The 16,334-nt window shown below is 40.2% G+C and overlaps 1 protein-coding gene across 2 annotated transcripts; it reads right to left on the reverse strand.

Moving 5' to 3' along the window:
- Positions 1 to 1,671: 1,671 nt before the first annotated feature.
- Positions 1,672 to 13,454, reverse strand: hebp2 (heme binding protein 2). 2 transcript variants are annotated; one of them, XM_033648844.2, is made up of 5 exons: positions 13,361 to 13,454; positions 12,970 to 13,070; positions 11,315 to 11,450; positions 6,694 to 6,874; positions 1,672 to 6,468 (listed from the first exon to the last, which is right to left on the reverse strand). In XM_033648844.2, the coding sequence occupies exons 1-5, from the start codon at positions 13,419 to 13,421 to the stop codon at positions 6,285 to 6,287; spliced, it is 663 nt and encodes a 220-aa protein (XP_033504735.2). In that variant the 5' UTR covers positions 13,422 to 13,454; the 3' UTR covers positions 1,672 to 6,284. The 2 variants fall into 2 exon arrangements, with proteins under 2 accessions (XP_033504735.2, XP_033504736.2); XM_033648845.2 differs by lacking the exon at positions 13,361 to 13,454 and adding an exon at positions 13,211 to 13,343.
- Positions 13,455 to 16,334: the final 2,880 nt, after the last annotated feature.

Consider the following 16,334-nt stretch of genomic DNA (forward strand, 5'->3'; position numbering starts at 1 on the left):
CACAAAAGAACTTATTTTAATTCAACTTAGCTGCATTGTTAACATCTACATTTAAAACAAAATCAGCAAGGTAAAATTACTGTTTTTGGCAGTGGAGTCTGGCTTTGAAGAGAGCATAGATAAGTTTCACTTTCAGTTCAATTCCCTGTTGGAAAGGGCTGTCTGTTTGAGAAGTACTGAGCGACTGGATGAATGAGACTTGGATTATACTGCGCAAGTTGTGTGAGAGTTTGTGAACAATTGTTTTGATATAGTTTTGCTGTAAACAAACCCCCATGACTTCAATTCATCAAAAAATTCCTCTACTTTTGGACTCTTCATTCACTGGAGGCATGTGAGAAAAACAAAGCTTTCTTCACTCATCCAGCGTAACACTGGATGAGTGAATTAACATGACTCATCATAACCCATTTCTGAGGCATCTTATACTCATTTCCTTCGTTTATGCCAGAGACTCAACACTGACTAAATATGTATTTTTGTCACAAGACATATTTAGTCACATTTGTTTTGTCAAACTTAAATCTTATCTTTGCACGACAAAGCAGTTATAAAAAGGGGGTTAGCTGATGTGAGATGTGGCATTCAGGTATCAGCTCTTCACTACTTTATGACACTTCAAAGACGAATCAATCCATTGATAATGAAAATAGGCATTAGCTTCAGCCCTAACCTTAACAGTGCGCTAAATAAATGGATGTCAATGGCAGCCTGGAGGGAATATAAAAACATTCATTCCTTGTACGTAACTGCTTATCCTGTTGGGGTCTCAGGGGTACTGGAGCCTATCCCAGCTGACAATGGGCGAGAGGTGGGTACAGCCTGGACAGGTCACCAGACTATCACAGGGTTGACACATAGAGACAGACAACCATTCACACTCACATTCACACCTACAGACAATTTAGAGTCACCAGTTAACCTGCATGTCTTTGGACTGTGGGAGGAAGCTGGAGTACCTGGAGAAAACCCACGCTGACACAGGGAGAACATGCAAACTCTGCACAGATGAGCAGATGAGTCTTAAAAAAATCAAATAAAAATATTGAACAATCATACGACTTGTTAAAACTGCCACAAACTGACTGAACCAGTCCAGCTCATGTGTCAGCAGAAATACTTTGGAAGTATTTTCACATGTATCCTGACTCAAGGTCTCCAAATCTCTCTATCCGGCTGGAGGGGGAAATAAAATTAAAATACATGACTGGAATAAAACAGTGAGCCTCATTATAGGTTTCCTATCCACTGCCATGTGTCACCTCACTGAGCACGGCCGATGAGATCGATCTGACTGGTGAACAACAGATGAAGTGTGTGTGTGTTCAGAGGATAAAAAAAGAAGTTGTTTCTGCTGAGCGTCTGAACATGATATTGGGAACAATTCTGCCACAAATAAAAAGAATGACTCAGCAGACGTGAACCTGACGGCGGGAGAGGAGAGAGAGAGAGAGAGTGAGAGGACAAGGTGAGAGTGGATAAAGGGCGAAGTGAACTGTGGCGAGGATTTCACCCAGCGGATAAAAAGGTCACGGTGATCAGAGTGTGGAGGACGGACTGAACTGTATCCACTACAGATCAGATAAACAGCTCACGCTGAGGCGCTCTGCTGTTTGTGATCCACACCACATGAAGGAATCCTGTTAGGAAATAAAGACGACTGAAACATAATTTTATAATTTTGTAATAAATTAATGTGTATTTATTATTGATGAGATAATAAATGTTACATTCTTAAACATCATTTGGAGGGAAGTAATATCTCCCATGATTCATACATCAGTGCAGTGCTTATGTCATCATTCCCTCATTAAGTACCATTAAAAACACACGACGTCTATCATGAGCTCTGAATGTAAACATGATATATGATAATATGGTTTAATGTGTAAAAGGACGTTAACTCAGATTTAAAAAGGCACAGTGTTAATGTTAGCTTATAAGTGTCACTCTTTGTTAATATCTAACATCCACCAACAGAGGTGGGGCCAAGTCACAAGTAAGTCTCAAGTCCTAAACTTTGACTTTGGGAGTCCTAAATGAGTCATAACATGCTCTTCACCAAATGTAATGCCATTTTAACAACAGAGTACTTGTTAAAATTACTTTATTATAAGTTGTTGTGTCTCCGCCTGTTATAACCTGCACATTTTACATGCTGCAATTCTTTATGTTGACCACAGCATAGTTTCTGTACACGAACAAAATCATCTTTCTTATCACATTTTTCAAATGGCGCTCAGTAACGTAACGTGCTTCATGGTTCTCTCCTGCAACTTGATCGGATGCTGTCGGATTGCTTCAAACAAAGTGAATCTGGAGAATTTAGAGTCATCTTGGTGGGGATGAATTGTGTTGATGCAAGTTGATTCGGGACATGAATCATTGTATGGCACACTTTAATCTTTGGGCTTAGAGGAATGTGTCAGGTATTTTCAAGTCAAATGGCTCAAGTCTAAATGAAGCCCCGAGTTACTGGTGTTACAGTCCAAGTCGAGGTACAAGTCTTTGTGGTTTTGTCAAGTCTCATGTCGTCAAATTTCTGACTTGGGTGACACTTAATCTGGATAGTCCACCTACAGATAGTTTATAGAGTTTATTTAGAGAATTCAACAGCTTATTTTATGAGATTCAACAATTCAGTTGTTTCACTTTCTACTGTAGATGTTGAACAAATTATCTGTACAGTAAATGGAGACAATTCACCAACTGTTCTTATATTAATTCAGTTGAATTTGATCTATTTGGTTGAGTAATCAAGTTCCACTAGATCAGTGGTTCCCAACTGGTGGGTCACAGTCCAAAGGTGGGTCACGTGTCCATTCTGAATGGACCGCAAGTGGCTTGCAAACATGTCAAGTTTGTAAAAAACACACTTTATTTTGAAGTACAGTGAATTTCCAGCACAGAGCTTTTATTTTATAGTGCTGTTTCCTGCTGTGGAGTGAGTGACTAATGGAAATCTACTGAACAGAGACAGTAAACTAGCTCGAAGACATGGCCAAATCAAGTAGTTGGGAACCACTGATCTAGATTACGCTGGAATATGTAGTCAATTATCTAACATATTCTACAATCAAACATCTAGAGACTACAGCTGCAATGACTATTCCATCAGTTGTCACCTGTTAAATAAATCGCCAACTAATTTAGTAATCAACAATCAGTTTGAGTGATTATTTAGAAAAAGAAAAATCTGATTCCAGCTTCTTAAATGTGAATATTTCCTGTTGCTTTCTATGTTTCATCACTCCTCTATGACAGTAAACTGAATGTCTTTGGGTTGTGGACAAAACAAAACATTTGAGGACTTAGGGAAACATTGATCGCATCATTCAAGATTCTCTTGACATTTTATAGATCAAACAACTAGTGTATTAATTGAAAAAATAATCGTCAGATTAACTGACAATGAAAATAACTGTTGGTTGCCACCCTACTACACACAAAGTGAAAGAGCTAAATTGCTGAATTTCAATTAATAAACTAAGGAAATGTGACAAATACTCAATAAACTATCCCAACTATCCAAAGAAAGTGTCACTGAGACCAGTGTCCAAGTCATATGACTCGAGTCCACGTCTGAGCTGCCTGTGTGATGTTAGGCAAACTACACACTCCAGGGGAAAGGTTTTTTGTTGAGACTGCAGTAACGCAGGTATGACTGGTCCAGATTTACAATGACTCAGTTGCTCATCGTATCAAGTGCGATAGCGGTGACAGGAAGTGAGGTCTGAGATCAGATAAGGGGGCTCCACCAACATTTTGTCAGGCAGGCCGTCAGAGTCACCTTCACAGCAGCAACACTGACTGACAGGAGGAAGAACCTGCTGTCAGTGTTTGCAAGTGACCTACAGAGTTAACGGACAGGTTCGTTTTTTGCCTTCAAGTTTATCTCAACACCATCTGTACACTGAAAGCGTGATCGGTCGCTGTAATGATTCCTCCTGTCCAAAGGAGATCTCAATGTCAGTGACGCGGGACAAAGTCTACAGTCTGAGTCCGACATGTAAAGTGAATGTCCATATTAAAATGAGTCCTTTTGTAAAATAAAAGCCCCTCTGTCTTGAACAATGTTTCCTTGCTGAGCTGCACTAACAAAAAGAGAGCATGTTTTACTTTTCTAAAAAAATGTGATCTTGAAGACACAAATAATTAAAAGGAAAATGTTGGTATTTTTCAACCTTTACCCTATCTTGGGTCTGAGTAACCAATGGGAACAACCACTTTTAAAAAGGGGGCCAGTATTGAGTGAGAGCGCTGCAGCCGGCAGCTGCGAAACAGGCTACGATGTAACCCCTCGGGGAATGTTCACACCTGTATGTCCACTACAAGTGCTTTTTTTTGCTACTGACAGGCTCACATTGTTATTATAAATGTCTGACAACATTATGGAAAGGATCCCTACAGAGACAGACGTTAGGCCTGTACTTCAAAGCAGGATTTGAAGTTAGGGAGGTAACTTCAGGGTTAACTCTGGGTTTGCAGTCCTATGAAGCTGGTTCCCTTTTTACCAGAATAAATCACCGTGGTAACTTATGCTTAACAGCTAACCTGCTCCGGAGTATTGGATCACAGGCTACCAACACCCCGACCTCAGATCACTGAAGAAAAAAGTATCCATGGACCAAAGTCCAGAGTCTCAGGTAAAAAAATGAATATCCCATTTATTGCTATATACCTACATGATGAGAACTAGGACAAAACAATAATCCACACACTGTTAACTGGCTCCTGTTATTATAAATGCCACATTTGGGTCAGATACACTTCATCAGTCATTAACTTTAGGCTACTTTTCCACCCTTTATTTCAGTAGCAGAAACAGTCTGACATTATGTTTAAGTGTTTTATGTGACATATTCAGAGTAGATTCATCATCATCCAACTACATAGCAAAAAATGCCCTGTACTAATGTCACATAGGCCCACAGCACCTGCGCGTAATTTAAGTCTCGGGCAACGGTGAATTTTTTAGATAGTATTTTCAATATTTTTACATTTTATGTCATAAGATTACAGAAAATCATTTACATCCCACATAACTGACATTTTACTGTCTCATAGTCGCAGACACTTTTGGTACCGTTTCATCTCAGCCTACTTCATTCATTCTGATGATGTCGTTCATAATTACCACCCCCACCTCTTTCACATGAACATTCTCATAGCTGGATAGGAAAACCCAGAGTTGAGTGAACTAGCTGATAACCAGCTTTGTAGTACCGGTTATCCAGACAGCTAATGTGACAGGTTAGTCAAACCAGATAACGAAAAGATATCCTGGGTAAGTTGAACTGGCTTCGAAGTACAAGGGGTAAGATCTGTTTTGTTTCACCAGAAACGGCCCCGAAATCGCCGTCGCCACAGCCACCAGACTCCATTTAAATAAAGGTTAACTTTAGCGTGTATAGAGGCAGCACATTTGTCGTCTAAGTGGAAGCATTAAGGGTTTATTTCAACCAGATGGTGATTGTTGGAACAGCGATAAAATGACTGTTTATTTAAAATGGAGCCTCGTGGGTTTGGCGATTCTGGGTCAGTTTCTGGTAAAACAAAATGATCTTACTCTTCAGCAAAAAGGTCCATCTCCATAATGTTGTCAGACACTTAGAATAACAATCTGAGCCTGTCAGTGGCAAAAACAAGCACTTATAATGGACGTACAGTGAGTGGTTATATTGCTGCAGCCCTCTCGCTCAGTCCTGGACCAGTTTCAAAAACTGCTGTCCCCATTAGTCATTTCGACACAAAGGCATAAGAAAATAGGGTCCAGGTTGAAAAAGACACAGAAATTACCCTTCAAGAGCAACTGCATGAAAAGCAACAGCAAATTAGTGCATTTAAAAAATCAGTCATGAAAACATAAAGAGGCACTTGTGGTTTCTGTCATGACAGGATGCACCAAATGAGAGATATGTTTCTTAACTACTTGGCTCCACCTGCTGGACATACTGGTCCACTGTATCCAGTTTTCCCTTAAGGTTTATTTGTTTATAATGACCTCTTAGAGCTCTTCTTGTCATTTGTTTGGTCAAGACTTTCAGTGAGTTTAAATCAGTAACTTTCAGTCAAAGTAAACACACAGTCAAACATGTGGAAAAATGTCAGTGTGACCTTTAAAAACTTCCATTTTGTTTATCACGTTTCTACAAAAGCAATTATTTATATTCCGTTTAGACATTAAGAAGTGCTGTGCTAAGTGTTATCAAATGATGATGTAGATTTCTTTCTTTCACCATGTGCCTATCTGACAGAGTGCGAAGAGTGTTGCGTGACTCTTCCTACTCTGGTGTCTTTTTCAGGACCCAGACCTCGTTCCTTCGGTTGGTGAGTTTGAAGGGACTGTCGTACCCGGCTGCGTAGAACGGCTTGTCGACGTATTGGAGACCGTCCCTCTGCAGGCTCTCGATGAGTTTCAGGAGCTCTTCGCGCTTCATTTTCTCGTTGGCGAACCCACCGAACGTCCTGAAAGAAAGACAAAGAAGAATCTCAGTTTAAGTTCTGCATATCTGGGATTTAAAGTCATTTATCAGCTTTCTTCTAACTATTCTTTTGATTGTTATGGTGTGTGCAAACAGTCGGACATGTACAGTAATAAAAGGACCAAGTTGCATTTTGACACTTTTACATAATGTCACCTTAAAGTGGCAATTAAATATATTATCAAAGGATGCCTCGGTTGAACTCTACCTGACATAAGCTGTGAACTCTTTCCTGTGCTCCACAAACACATCTGGGTCGCTCGGCTCCGGTGGACTCTCCTGATGCTCCTCTGGGATGTAGAAAGACACAGTGAACTGAGATTCACACGTGGGGCCGGCTCCAGGGTCCACGCGGCACGTCACAGGGGCCGTCATCTCCACTTTCACCTCTGAGGATCAAGGAAATAAATACTTAAGTTCAAAGGAACAGTGTGTGGGATTAAGTGGCGTCTAGCAGTGAGGACTGCAGATTGCAACCAGCTGAAACTTCTCCTGTGTGCCGAGCGCAAACTCCTGGTTAGAATTCCTTCAGTGTTCATTGTACAGGAGGTTTATACCAGGAGCCGAACTATCTGCAAAGGTCTCTTCCTCTTCAAAATGAATGGAGCAGGTGATTTTAACCAGTAAAAAGACTGAATAAAGTAGTTTCAAATCAGTGTTTCTCTGTTGCCATTTGGCTCCAAGGCCCCGCTCTGAGCTACTGTAGAAACATGCCGATGTAACATGTCAGATTCTGTAGACATAAACGGCTCATTTTATGGTGACGGAAACACAAAAACTCTCACCAGTGGTTATCCATGACCAAAACATACATACCAACCATAAACTAACATGGAGTGGTCAGCACTAGGGTCCAACAGCGCCTACACTCCCTCCACAGGCTGAGGGTCTTTGGAGTCAACCACAAAGTGTTGCTCCTCTCCTATCATGCCATAGTTGCGAGCATCCTGCAGTGTGGCATCTCAGCCTGACTTGGCAACTTCAGTGTACAACTGAAGGCCCAGATCGCCAAGCTGATGCAGAGAGCCATGAAAATCATGGGAGTCAGGCAGCACGCCACACTCCAGTCTCTCTTTGAGCAAACCATTATCAGACAGGGCCAGAAGATTATCTCAGACCCCACCCATGTCCTCCATCATGAGTACCAACTTCTCCCCCGGTGCAGGCTTAACCACTTTAACAACTCTTTTGTCCCCTTGTCCATTAAAGTCTTAAAGCTGCAGCTTGTTGGTTGACGGCAGCGTGTACATGCACAGTAGGTACTAAGTGTGTGGATATCTTTGAACGACAGGTACCGCATGTATCCTAGACAAATTTCCCTCGGGATAATAGAGTCTGTCTTATCTTACTTCTTATGTGATAGTCTATTTCTGCCAACACATCCCAGCTCAACATACAGTGGAATGCTAATGTCGTAATGTCATCCAGAGATTCTGAGGGTGTGTTTTGCATTTAACCCAAACAGTATTGCGAGTTGCTCCACGTTCCCAGACAAGGTTATTCTGTCTCAATCTCCGTCTCAAAAGTCCGCCCATCCCCTCAGATAAAGAGTCTGGGTGTCATCCTGGACTGTACGTTGTCATTTGAGGCCCACATCAATAATGTTACTCGGTCTGCATACTGTCATCTACGGAATATTAATCATCTCGCCCGTCACCTACACCTCAGAGTGCTGCTATCCTCGTCCATTCTTTGGCTACATCTTGTATTGATTAATGAAATTCTGTCCTCTTTGGTCTCCCTCTCAAGTGTCTCCATAAACTCCAGTTGGTCCTGTATCATTACTAGAACCCCCTTCATAGATCATATCACTCTGGTTCTCCAGCAGCTTCACTGGCTTCCTGTTAAATATCGCATCGACTTCAAGATTCTGCTCTTCACCTTTAAGGCCCTTCAAAATCAAGCTCCTTTCTACCTGTCTAAACTCCTTCATATCTACACACCCTCCCCCGAACTGTTAGATCCTCTTCTGCAATAGGGCTGCCACGATTAGTCGACTAATCGATGACTAATCAACTATTAAAATAATCGGTGACTATTTTAGTAGTCGACTAATCGGTTTGAGTCTTTTTTCATAGAAAAGTACTATAAAAGTACCCCAAAATACTCTTATTGCAGCTTCTTACGTTTAGATATTGGCAGCTTTACACACTCTCCCATGACGGTGAACTAAAACCCTTTGGCGTGAGTACGAAACAATCAGAAGTCCAAACAAACACGCTCAACCCTCAGAAGTATGAATGGGTGCTGAATCCTCAAAAAATGTAAAAAAAAAATTGTGTACAAAAGGTACAGGACAGCACTCCAATTATAGTGTTTATTGCCACACGAACATTTCGGGTGAAACGCTTCCTCAGCGTGCACAAGCAACAAAGTGAATGGATCACACACACAGGTGTCATCAGTAATCAGGCTGACACAGCAGCTGCAGGTAATAATGGTAAGAGAAGAAAAAAGAAAAAAGGAACCTAACAATGTATCCCTTCTTATATCAACACGAACAATTAAGTAACCACAATAGTGATATTTTTTAAAACAGTTATTTAACAATGAAATGCATATCAATTTCTAAGAATTCCAAGCTTTTAACATTTTTAAGGTTTTTAAAGTTTTTTAACAAAAAATGAACAGGCAAATGTCTAATTGTTTTAATACAGTTTTCTTGTTAACCTGTAGGCCGGTTAGTCAAGAACATTTTTACAAAAAACATTTTTACAAAAAACAAGTAAGCACCAACTCCTCATTCAGTCCCTTTGGCTCTAGTGTGTCAAGGAAATGAATCCAGAAACATTCCTTTTGCAAAAGAATTTTATCCCGATCTCCACCTCTAGGTGGAATCTTAACTGCCTCAATGCCCATATATCTGAGATCTGCTGTGGTGTGGTAGTAGCTGTTAAAATGTCTGGCTACTGCCGATTTAGAATCATGATTGCGGATGGAACATTTATGTTCACAGATTCTAGTTTTTAGTTCCCGTTTTGTTTTACCAACATAGTACAGATTGCAAGGACACTTCAATAAATATACAACAAATTTAGTGTTGCATGTTATTCTACCTTTGACTTTCACAATCTTACCAGTTTTAGGATGTGAGAAATAATTTTCTCTGATCAGATTTGGGCATTGAACACAACTGAAACAAGGAAAATTGCCATTCGGCACACTGGACAAAAAATGAGGAGAAAAACTTTCTCCTCATTTTTTGTCCAGTGTGCCGAAGAGAAAAACTTTCTGCAGCTGCTGTGTCAGCCTGATTACTGATAAGTGACACCTGTGTGTGTGATCCATTCACTTTGTTGCTTGTGCACGCTGAGGAAGGGTTTCACCCGAAACGTTTGTGAGTACGAAACAAGACATTAGATGACATCATTTCCGGGTTTGGGAGAGACAGACTGACATTTTTCAACATTTTAACACATTTTTCGATAAAATGATTAGTCGACTAATCGAAGAAATAATCAACAGATTAGTCAACAATGAAAATAATCATTAGTGGCAGCCCTATTCTGCAATCAAACTCCCATCACCTGCCCGCTTGATTACCATGGGTTCTAAAGCCCTCGCTCTCAATCCCCTCGACTGTCTCTAACAAAATGCACATATCTAAAAGACACCCTCGTCTGTTGAGCCTGGAGCATAGGGCAGACTCCTTTCCCTTTAACCGTGGGAGCCATGGCAACGGAGCCAGTTTGGCACCCTTATCTGGGTGGCTGTACTCCCTCCGCCACAACTGGGAGACAAAAGATAGAGTGCGTTCATGACAAAGGTCAAGCAGCCTGACCTCTATGCCTCTTTTACTATCATCCATTTCCTTTACTGACTGAGGTTAAAGGCTGTAACACAACATAATTCTTCCACAGGCAGAACACTTGAAAAAAGTGAAATAAAATGTATCATGTAAGAATGATGTCTGACCGAGTAATCAGCTTTTGTAAGATACACAGATATTAAACTCTCTAAACAAACTCTCCAGCTGGTGGATCAGAGCCTCCCTCCGTAACGCCACCTGAACAGATGGCGGACATATACGCACAATATGTGGCAGATGTAGGAGATTAAACAGCAGGTTTACACATCACACTCTCCTCACACTGCAGACCTCAGTAGTCAACGGCACAAACAATATATATTCTCATAAATAATGCTGCTGTGAACTGCTGAGTAAGACAAAAGGCAGCGCCGCTGTAACAAAGTGCTGAGCAAGAACTAAAGTGCACTTTTTCATCCACGCTTGCATTTATGCATCCGCTCCCTTGTCTTCACGCCAACGTTATCCATAACTTTATTCTGCAGCATTTGAACATTATTAAGTTGAGTGATTGTGTTTAATCAAGTTTAATTTTGGTTTGTTAAGTTCATGGCTTTATTACAACACAAAGTAAAAGCCTCGCAACACAACACCTCTCTTGACAAACATAATATTAAGACCTTTATAACTTAAGTTACATCAGACCTGCTTTTGCTTTTTACCTTTCAAACATCAATGTGGCATTTTAAGATTGGTAGAAAACGATTTCCGCACACTTACATGTCTGCAGTGTTTCACTTTATTTCTGAGCTTCCGCCGTTGACCTTCATCAGAGCATACATGAGGCAACAATGGACAATCTCAGTCTAATCACTGGCTGTATGCAATACACCTGTGTGCAATCCTAGTGCCTTCTGGGAGTTGTAGTTTTTTTTTTACTGGTTGGCAAAGTGAAAGGCATACAAATGGAAGCCATATCTGTCTTGTCATACAGCACCACAATATAAAACAAGGGTGGTACACAGTGAAGATGAACAATTCCCATCTTTTAAAGGAGGAGAACAAAATGGATGACACTCACTGTTGTGATTGTTGCCTTGAATGTAGCTGAAGAGCCTGCGGAAGCCAGCGTTCATGGCTGCATCCAATTGCATCCCACTCAGAGTGGTGCTCATCCATTTGGTGGCGTGGTAGGTACGAATCTCATAGTCTTCTCCCTGCAAAACACACACATATATGCACATACTTACTATAAATAAATCAATCTGTTGATCATTTTTTTAAGAATAATCTCTGAATCATTTAATTCAGTGGTTCTCAATTATTGTAGCAACACACTGGTGTGCCGTGATGCCAATCCAGGTGTGCTGTGGGATTTTGTGATAACCACACATTATTACTGCGATATTCAACTGGACCTGCACAATCAGTTATGAATGAATTTTTAATTGTCTATATCAGTATGTTGTGTGCACCTGTTTCTTAATAAAGAGGCAAACTCAAAACTGTAATTGTGCGTGACACATCAGAAGCCCTGATTGGCAGCCAGTGTGAGGGATGATAACATTTAAAAGGAGAAAGCCATGAGTGGGACCATGGATCACTTTAAGAGACGGAGCAAATTACAACAAAGCACCAGTGAAGACGACCTACCACCAAAAGAAAAGAGAAAAAAAAAAATGTCCGTAGACAGTATCATGAAAGCTACCTGTCTTACTTTTATTGTCTTATGTCGTGATAAGAGTGATAACACGTTATAGAACCTGTTGTACACAGATATAAATACAGGTGTGTTCAAATGTTCATGTTGCACCATATCCTGCTAACTGATCAAGAATTATGTCTCAAGAATGTGAGTGTGAATGGTTGTCTGTTTCTATGTGTCAGCCCTGCAATAGTCTGGCGACCTGACGGCCTCTCACCCAATGTCAGCTGGGATAGGCTCAAATAATAAATGAGACTTGGATAATACTGCACGAGTTGTGTGAGAGTTTGTAACCGGATGTTTTAATATAGTTTTGCTTCTCTCTTTACTTTCATTCATCAAGAATAGAAGAAAAACTGTTTTCGTCACAAACTCAATGCACAAATAATAATTTGTGTGCGAGTGTGTTGAGGAGGGGGCGGTCACGTATTCTTTTAAGACACTGTCAAAAACATAAGAAATTATTCAACCCCACACTTGGCTCAATACATCAATAGTATTTCTATTATTCTATCGCTCCAGCAAAACAGAGTCTAACTGGTCACAGATTTTCACCCATCACAATATTCAAAGATTTAAGTGTCTTGTTTTGTTCGACACTCAGTCCAAACACACTCAATTTAAAATGAAGGAGCTGGAGTCAGCAATCATTTGGCACTTGAACGTGGTTAACTGATTTTCAGAAACAATTGATTTTCTTTTGATGGGCTAATCTTTTCAGCTCTACAGAGAACTTTGAAAATAGCTATCATAAGTCCCAAGTGTTCAAGTGCCTTGTTTAGTCGTATTATTAAACCTCAAAGCCCCCAAATATTCCAGTCATGATGCTATAAAAAGAGAAGCAAATCCCCACTTTTGGGAAGAGGGAATAACTGAAAATTCCAGTTCAACCTGGGCTTTTGCTGATTATGTAAACTTCTGATTTAACATTTCAGCACAAACTTAACTGACATCTCCCGTCACATGTCTGTGTGACAAACAGACCAAAGGTTTACTGTCCTGTTTTGCAAGTTCACCTGGGAAACATTTACCTTCTTCTCCTCCTCTGAGTATTTGGGGCTCTGCAGTCCACTTGAGAACAAAACTTGTCCCAGAGCTTTCATCATGGCTGCAGGAGGGTGGTCAAAACTGTCTGATAACAAAAGTAAAATATCGACACACTCAGACGTTTTCCAACAACTGGCAAACATATAATGTATAATTAGGCATTATACAACCTGGTATATAACCAGTTACATCACGTCACGAGACGGGTTATGTATTCAAACACACCTTAGCTTACAAAATAACTGTTTCCAGTAAATAAATCATTTCCGGTTGAGTATTTCTTCACCGCCTCACTTAACGCTTCTGTTAAAACAAAGTTATCACCGTGTGAGTTGTAAATTAATTGAATACAATCAGAAACAGAAGCGTAATTACCTGTAATGTCACGCGACTGGTGCAGCTGTAGCGGGATGGGGTGCGTTTGTTTTCGTGCCATCGCTTCCGGTTACACAAAGCTGACACCTGATTGGCTGAGCGAGAGACCTTCAAAATAAAAGTCCACTGAGTGAATAAAGAGGCAGAAAAGTTCACCTTTGCCTCCATTTAGACTAAATTTAGATATGTTTGAGTGCCCCAACATTCCTGCTACAAATGGTGCAATTAAATTATAGCATTTATAAATGAAAATGACATCTAAAACACGAGAAAAAAGACGAGACAAAAGAGAGGGGATGCATTTAAAAAATAAACTTCATAATCACTAGGCATGATCTGAGGTGTATCTAAAATAAAATACTTAATAGCAGGGCAGAGATTGTGCATTATACAGGAGGAATATGTTGAAAATGCAGTCTGACAGAATGTAAATCCCCTGATAATGTTTGCTAATAAAATATAAACTTAAACTTCATATCCACCAACATTATTAGGTTTGATCTTAAGTGTTATTGTCTCTCTGTACCAGTGAGTCCCATTCCCAGTGTACATAATGGATGGACAAATTTGTATGAGAACATGTCTGTGCTGTTTGTAATAACTTAACCTGCTGGCAACTGGTGTCATGTGTGGTCAATCAAGCCCTGATGACTGACTGGGTGCACCTGTAGAGTGATCCTTAAATGGGCTGACTCATCATGCCTGAAATGTTTGCACTTCTGCACATTGTTTTCAACTGTCTTTACAGTGTAGTATCTGAAGTTCTACATGGTATTTGATGTCCTGGGTCTGATATGATCAGTTAGGGGCCCAGGTCAAGAATTTATTATGGCCCAGGTCAAGGATTGATAAGCTAGGTTGAAAGGTTGGATTCCATCTAGATCGTCTCTCTGTCACCTGTCTCATTTTGTCTCAAAGTTCACAAAAACAACCAACCTATATAGGCAGGGTAGTTGGAGCTATTATTCAGAGCAGTTCATATTGGCTTCAAACCCTCTCTCAGGCAATCCTAGGTGCTTGATTTGATGGTGGACTTCTTATAATAAACCTTTCTTTATACAAGCAAGACGGTGTCAGCGGAGTATCCTTCATCACCTTCACATCATCGCTATTTAATAAACAACAGCCCCAATATGACATATATAATAGACACATTTAAAAATCCAGACTCCTGACTGAATGTCTTGTGCCCTGGGTGTGTGAGTCCTCCACACCAGAGAAGACTAACACAGGAGGGCTCTTTTTAAGGTGCAGCTACACTCTTGTGAACCCTATGATCTGAAGTACACAGAAACTAGTGTCAGGTTGAAAATGCACTCTGAAAGAATATATATGCACCTATTGTTTCTGCTAGGAAAGATTAAACTTCTCTATAGTCACCAAGATTGTTAGACGTGATCTGAAGTACATACAAAATAATAACACAATAATAACACAATAACACAAAACACTTGATGGTACGACAAAGACTGTGCATTATAGAAGGGTTTACATATTTTGGCCGACTGCATGTACAGCATGGTTGGACAAGCACCTTAATCACTGTGCAAATGCATTATCTGTCTACAAGCACCTCTAAAGATCACTCAGATTAATCAAATGTAAATAACACGTTATATTTTGGTCGTTTGATTGGTACAAGTACCCAAGTTTAAAGACATTTAACAAATCTATCTGTGGGGGTTGTGTGACTGACTACGTCTTTCATGCAACTAGCAGACTCCTGAAAGTTACTGCTTTCAGTAACAGAGCACTTCACAACTGGAGTGGTTTGGTCTTAATTTAAATATATATGTATATATTTGTAGTTGTAGTGTATATGGTAAAAAATACTGATCTGTCCTTTAGTTTTAATACAAATAAGTTATCATTACAAAGCAGAAGACTGACCCACAGGTCACAAATTCAGTGTCTGCCAGTTGCTTTTTGGTAATTTGATTACTCGCACATTTGTCTGGGAATTTTAACCACAGAAGTACCACTATAACCTGGGTCTGACGAAAATCTAGTTCTAACATCTTTATTATTTTAGATTGTGCTGTTCCCACATGGTGCATTTGTTCATTATATTACTACAAAGTAACTGACACACAGAAAACCTGGGGCGGGTGGTATTCCTTTTGTAGGACAGGTTGGTTTGAAGTTGCCATCTATAGTGTGCAGTGAACCTCATGGCAACAGGTGCCTCCAAACAGCTTCATCCAGCAACGGCAATCATCACTAGACTACAGTCAAAATCAGGGGTCAGCAACCTGTACTGTCAAAAGAGCCATTTTTGACCAAAAACCGCAAAGCCATAAAACTTATTTGAAACATATTTGAGCCTCTTAATAAAGGTAAAAGGTTTTGAGTCAAATTTAGCATATCAACATTACTAGCAGATCTAAATGAGCATTCATTAACATGTTTTAGCACAAAGTGGCTATTCTGCAGTGGACTGTTTTTTAATTACTTGGTACTTTGATAACTTTTTGGATTAGGAATCCACAGCTAGTCTGGCTAAGGAGACTCAAGACTCCCTTAGCCATCATTTGTGATGTTTTTAGAGGAAACAGCGCCAAGCCAGATGTATGATGCACATTTTAGCTGATGAAATGTTAAAACACCTTTTAAATCGGTGTATAAGCTACGCACTTTTACAGTTGAAGAATCCAAGAATCACTAATTGCCATATAATTTTCTGTCAAAGCCACAGGGAGCCACTGGAGAGGGTCCGCATGCAGCTCTGGAGCCGCAGGGTGCCTACCCCCTGGTCTAAATCAACTTTTACCAAGCAACTGAAAGTTATTTCTGGGAAGATCATCTCCCATTTATTTACTACATTAGAATTATTTACATCACGGGGTCGATAGCTAACTTTACAAGAAAAAAATAAGTCATTTGCAGTATTTAAGAAACACACAGTTCAGGCGATATGAGGCACAACCACAGAGAGGAGTCGGCATAAAAACCTTAAACCTCACAGGACATCTTC

Source organism: Epinephelus lanceolatus, chromosome 13 (genome assembly GCF_041903045.1).
Source record: "Epinephelus lanceolatus isolate andai-2023 chromosome 13, ASM4190304v1, whole genome shotgun sequence".
In the NCBI taxonomy this organism is placed as follows: Eukaryota; Metazoa; Chordata; class Actinopteri; order Perciformes; family Serranidae; genus Epinephelus; species Epinephelus lanceolatus.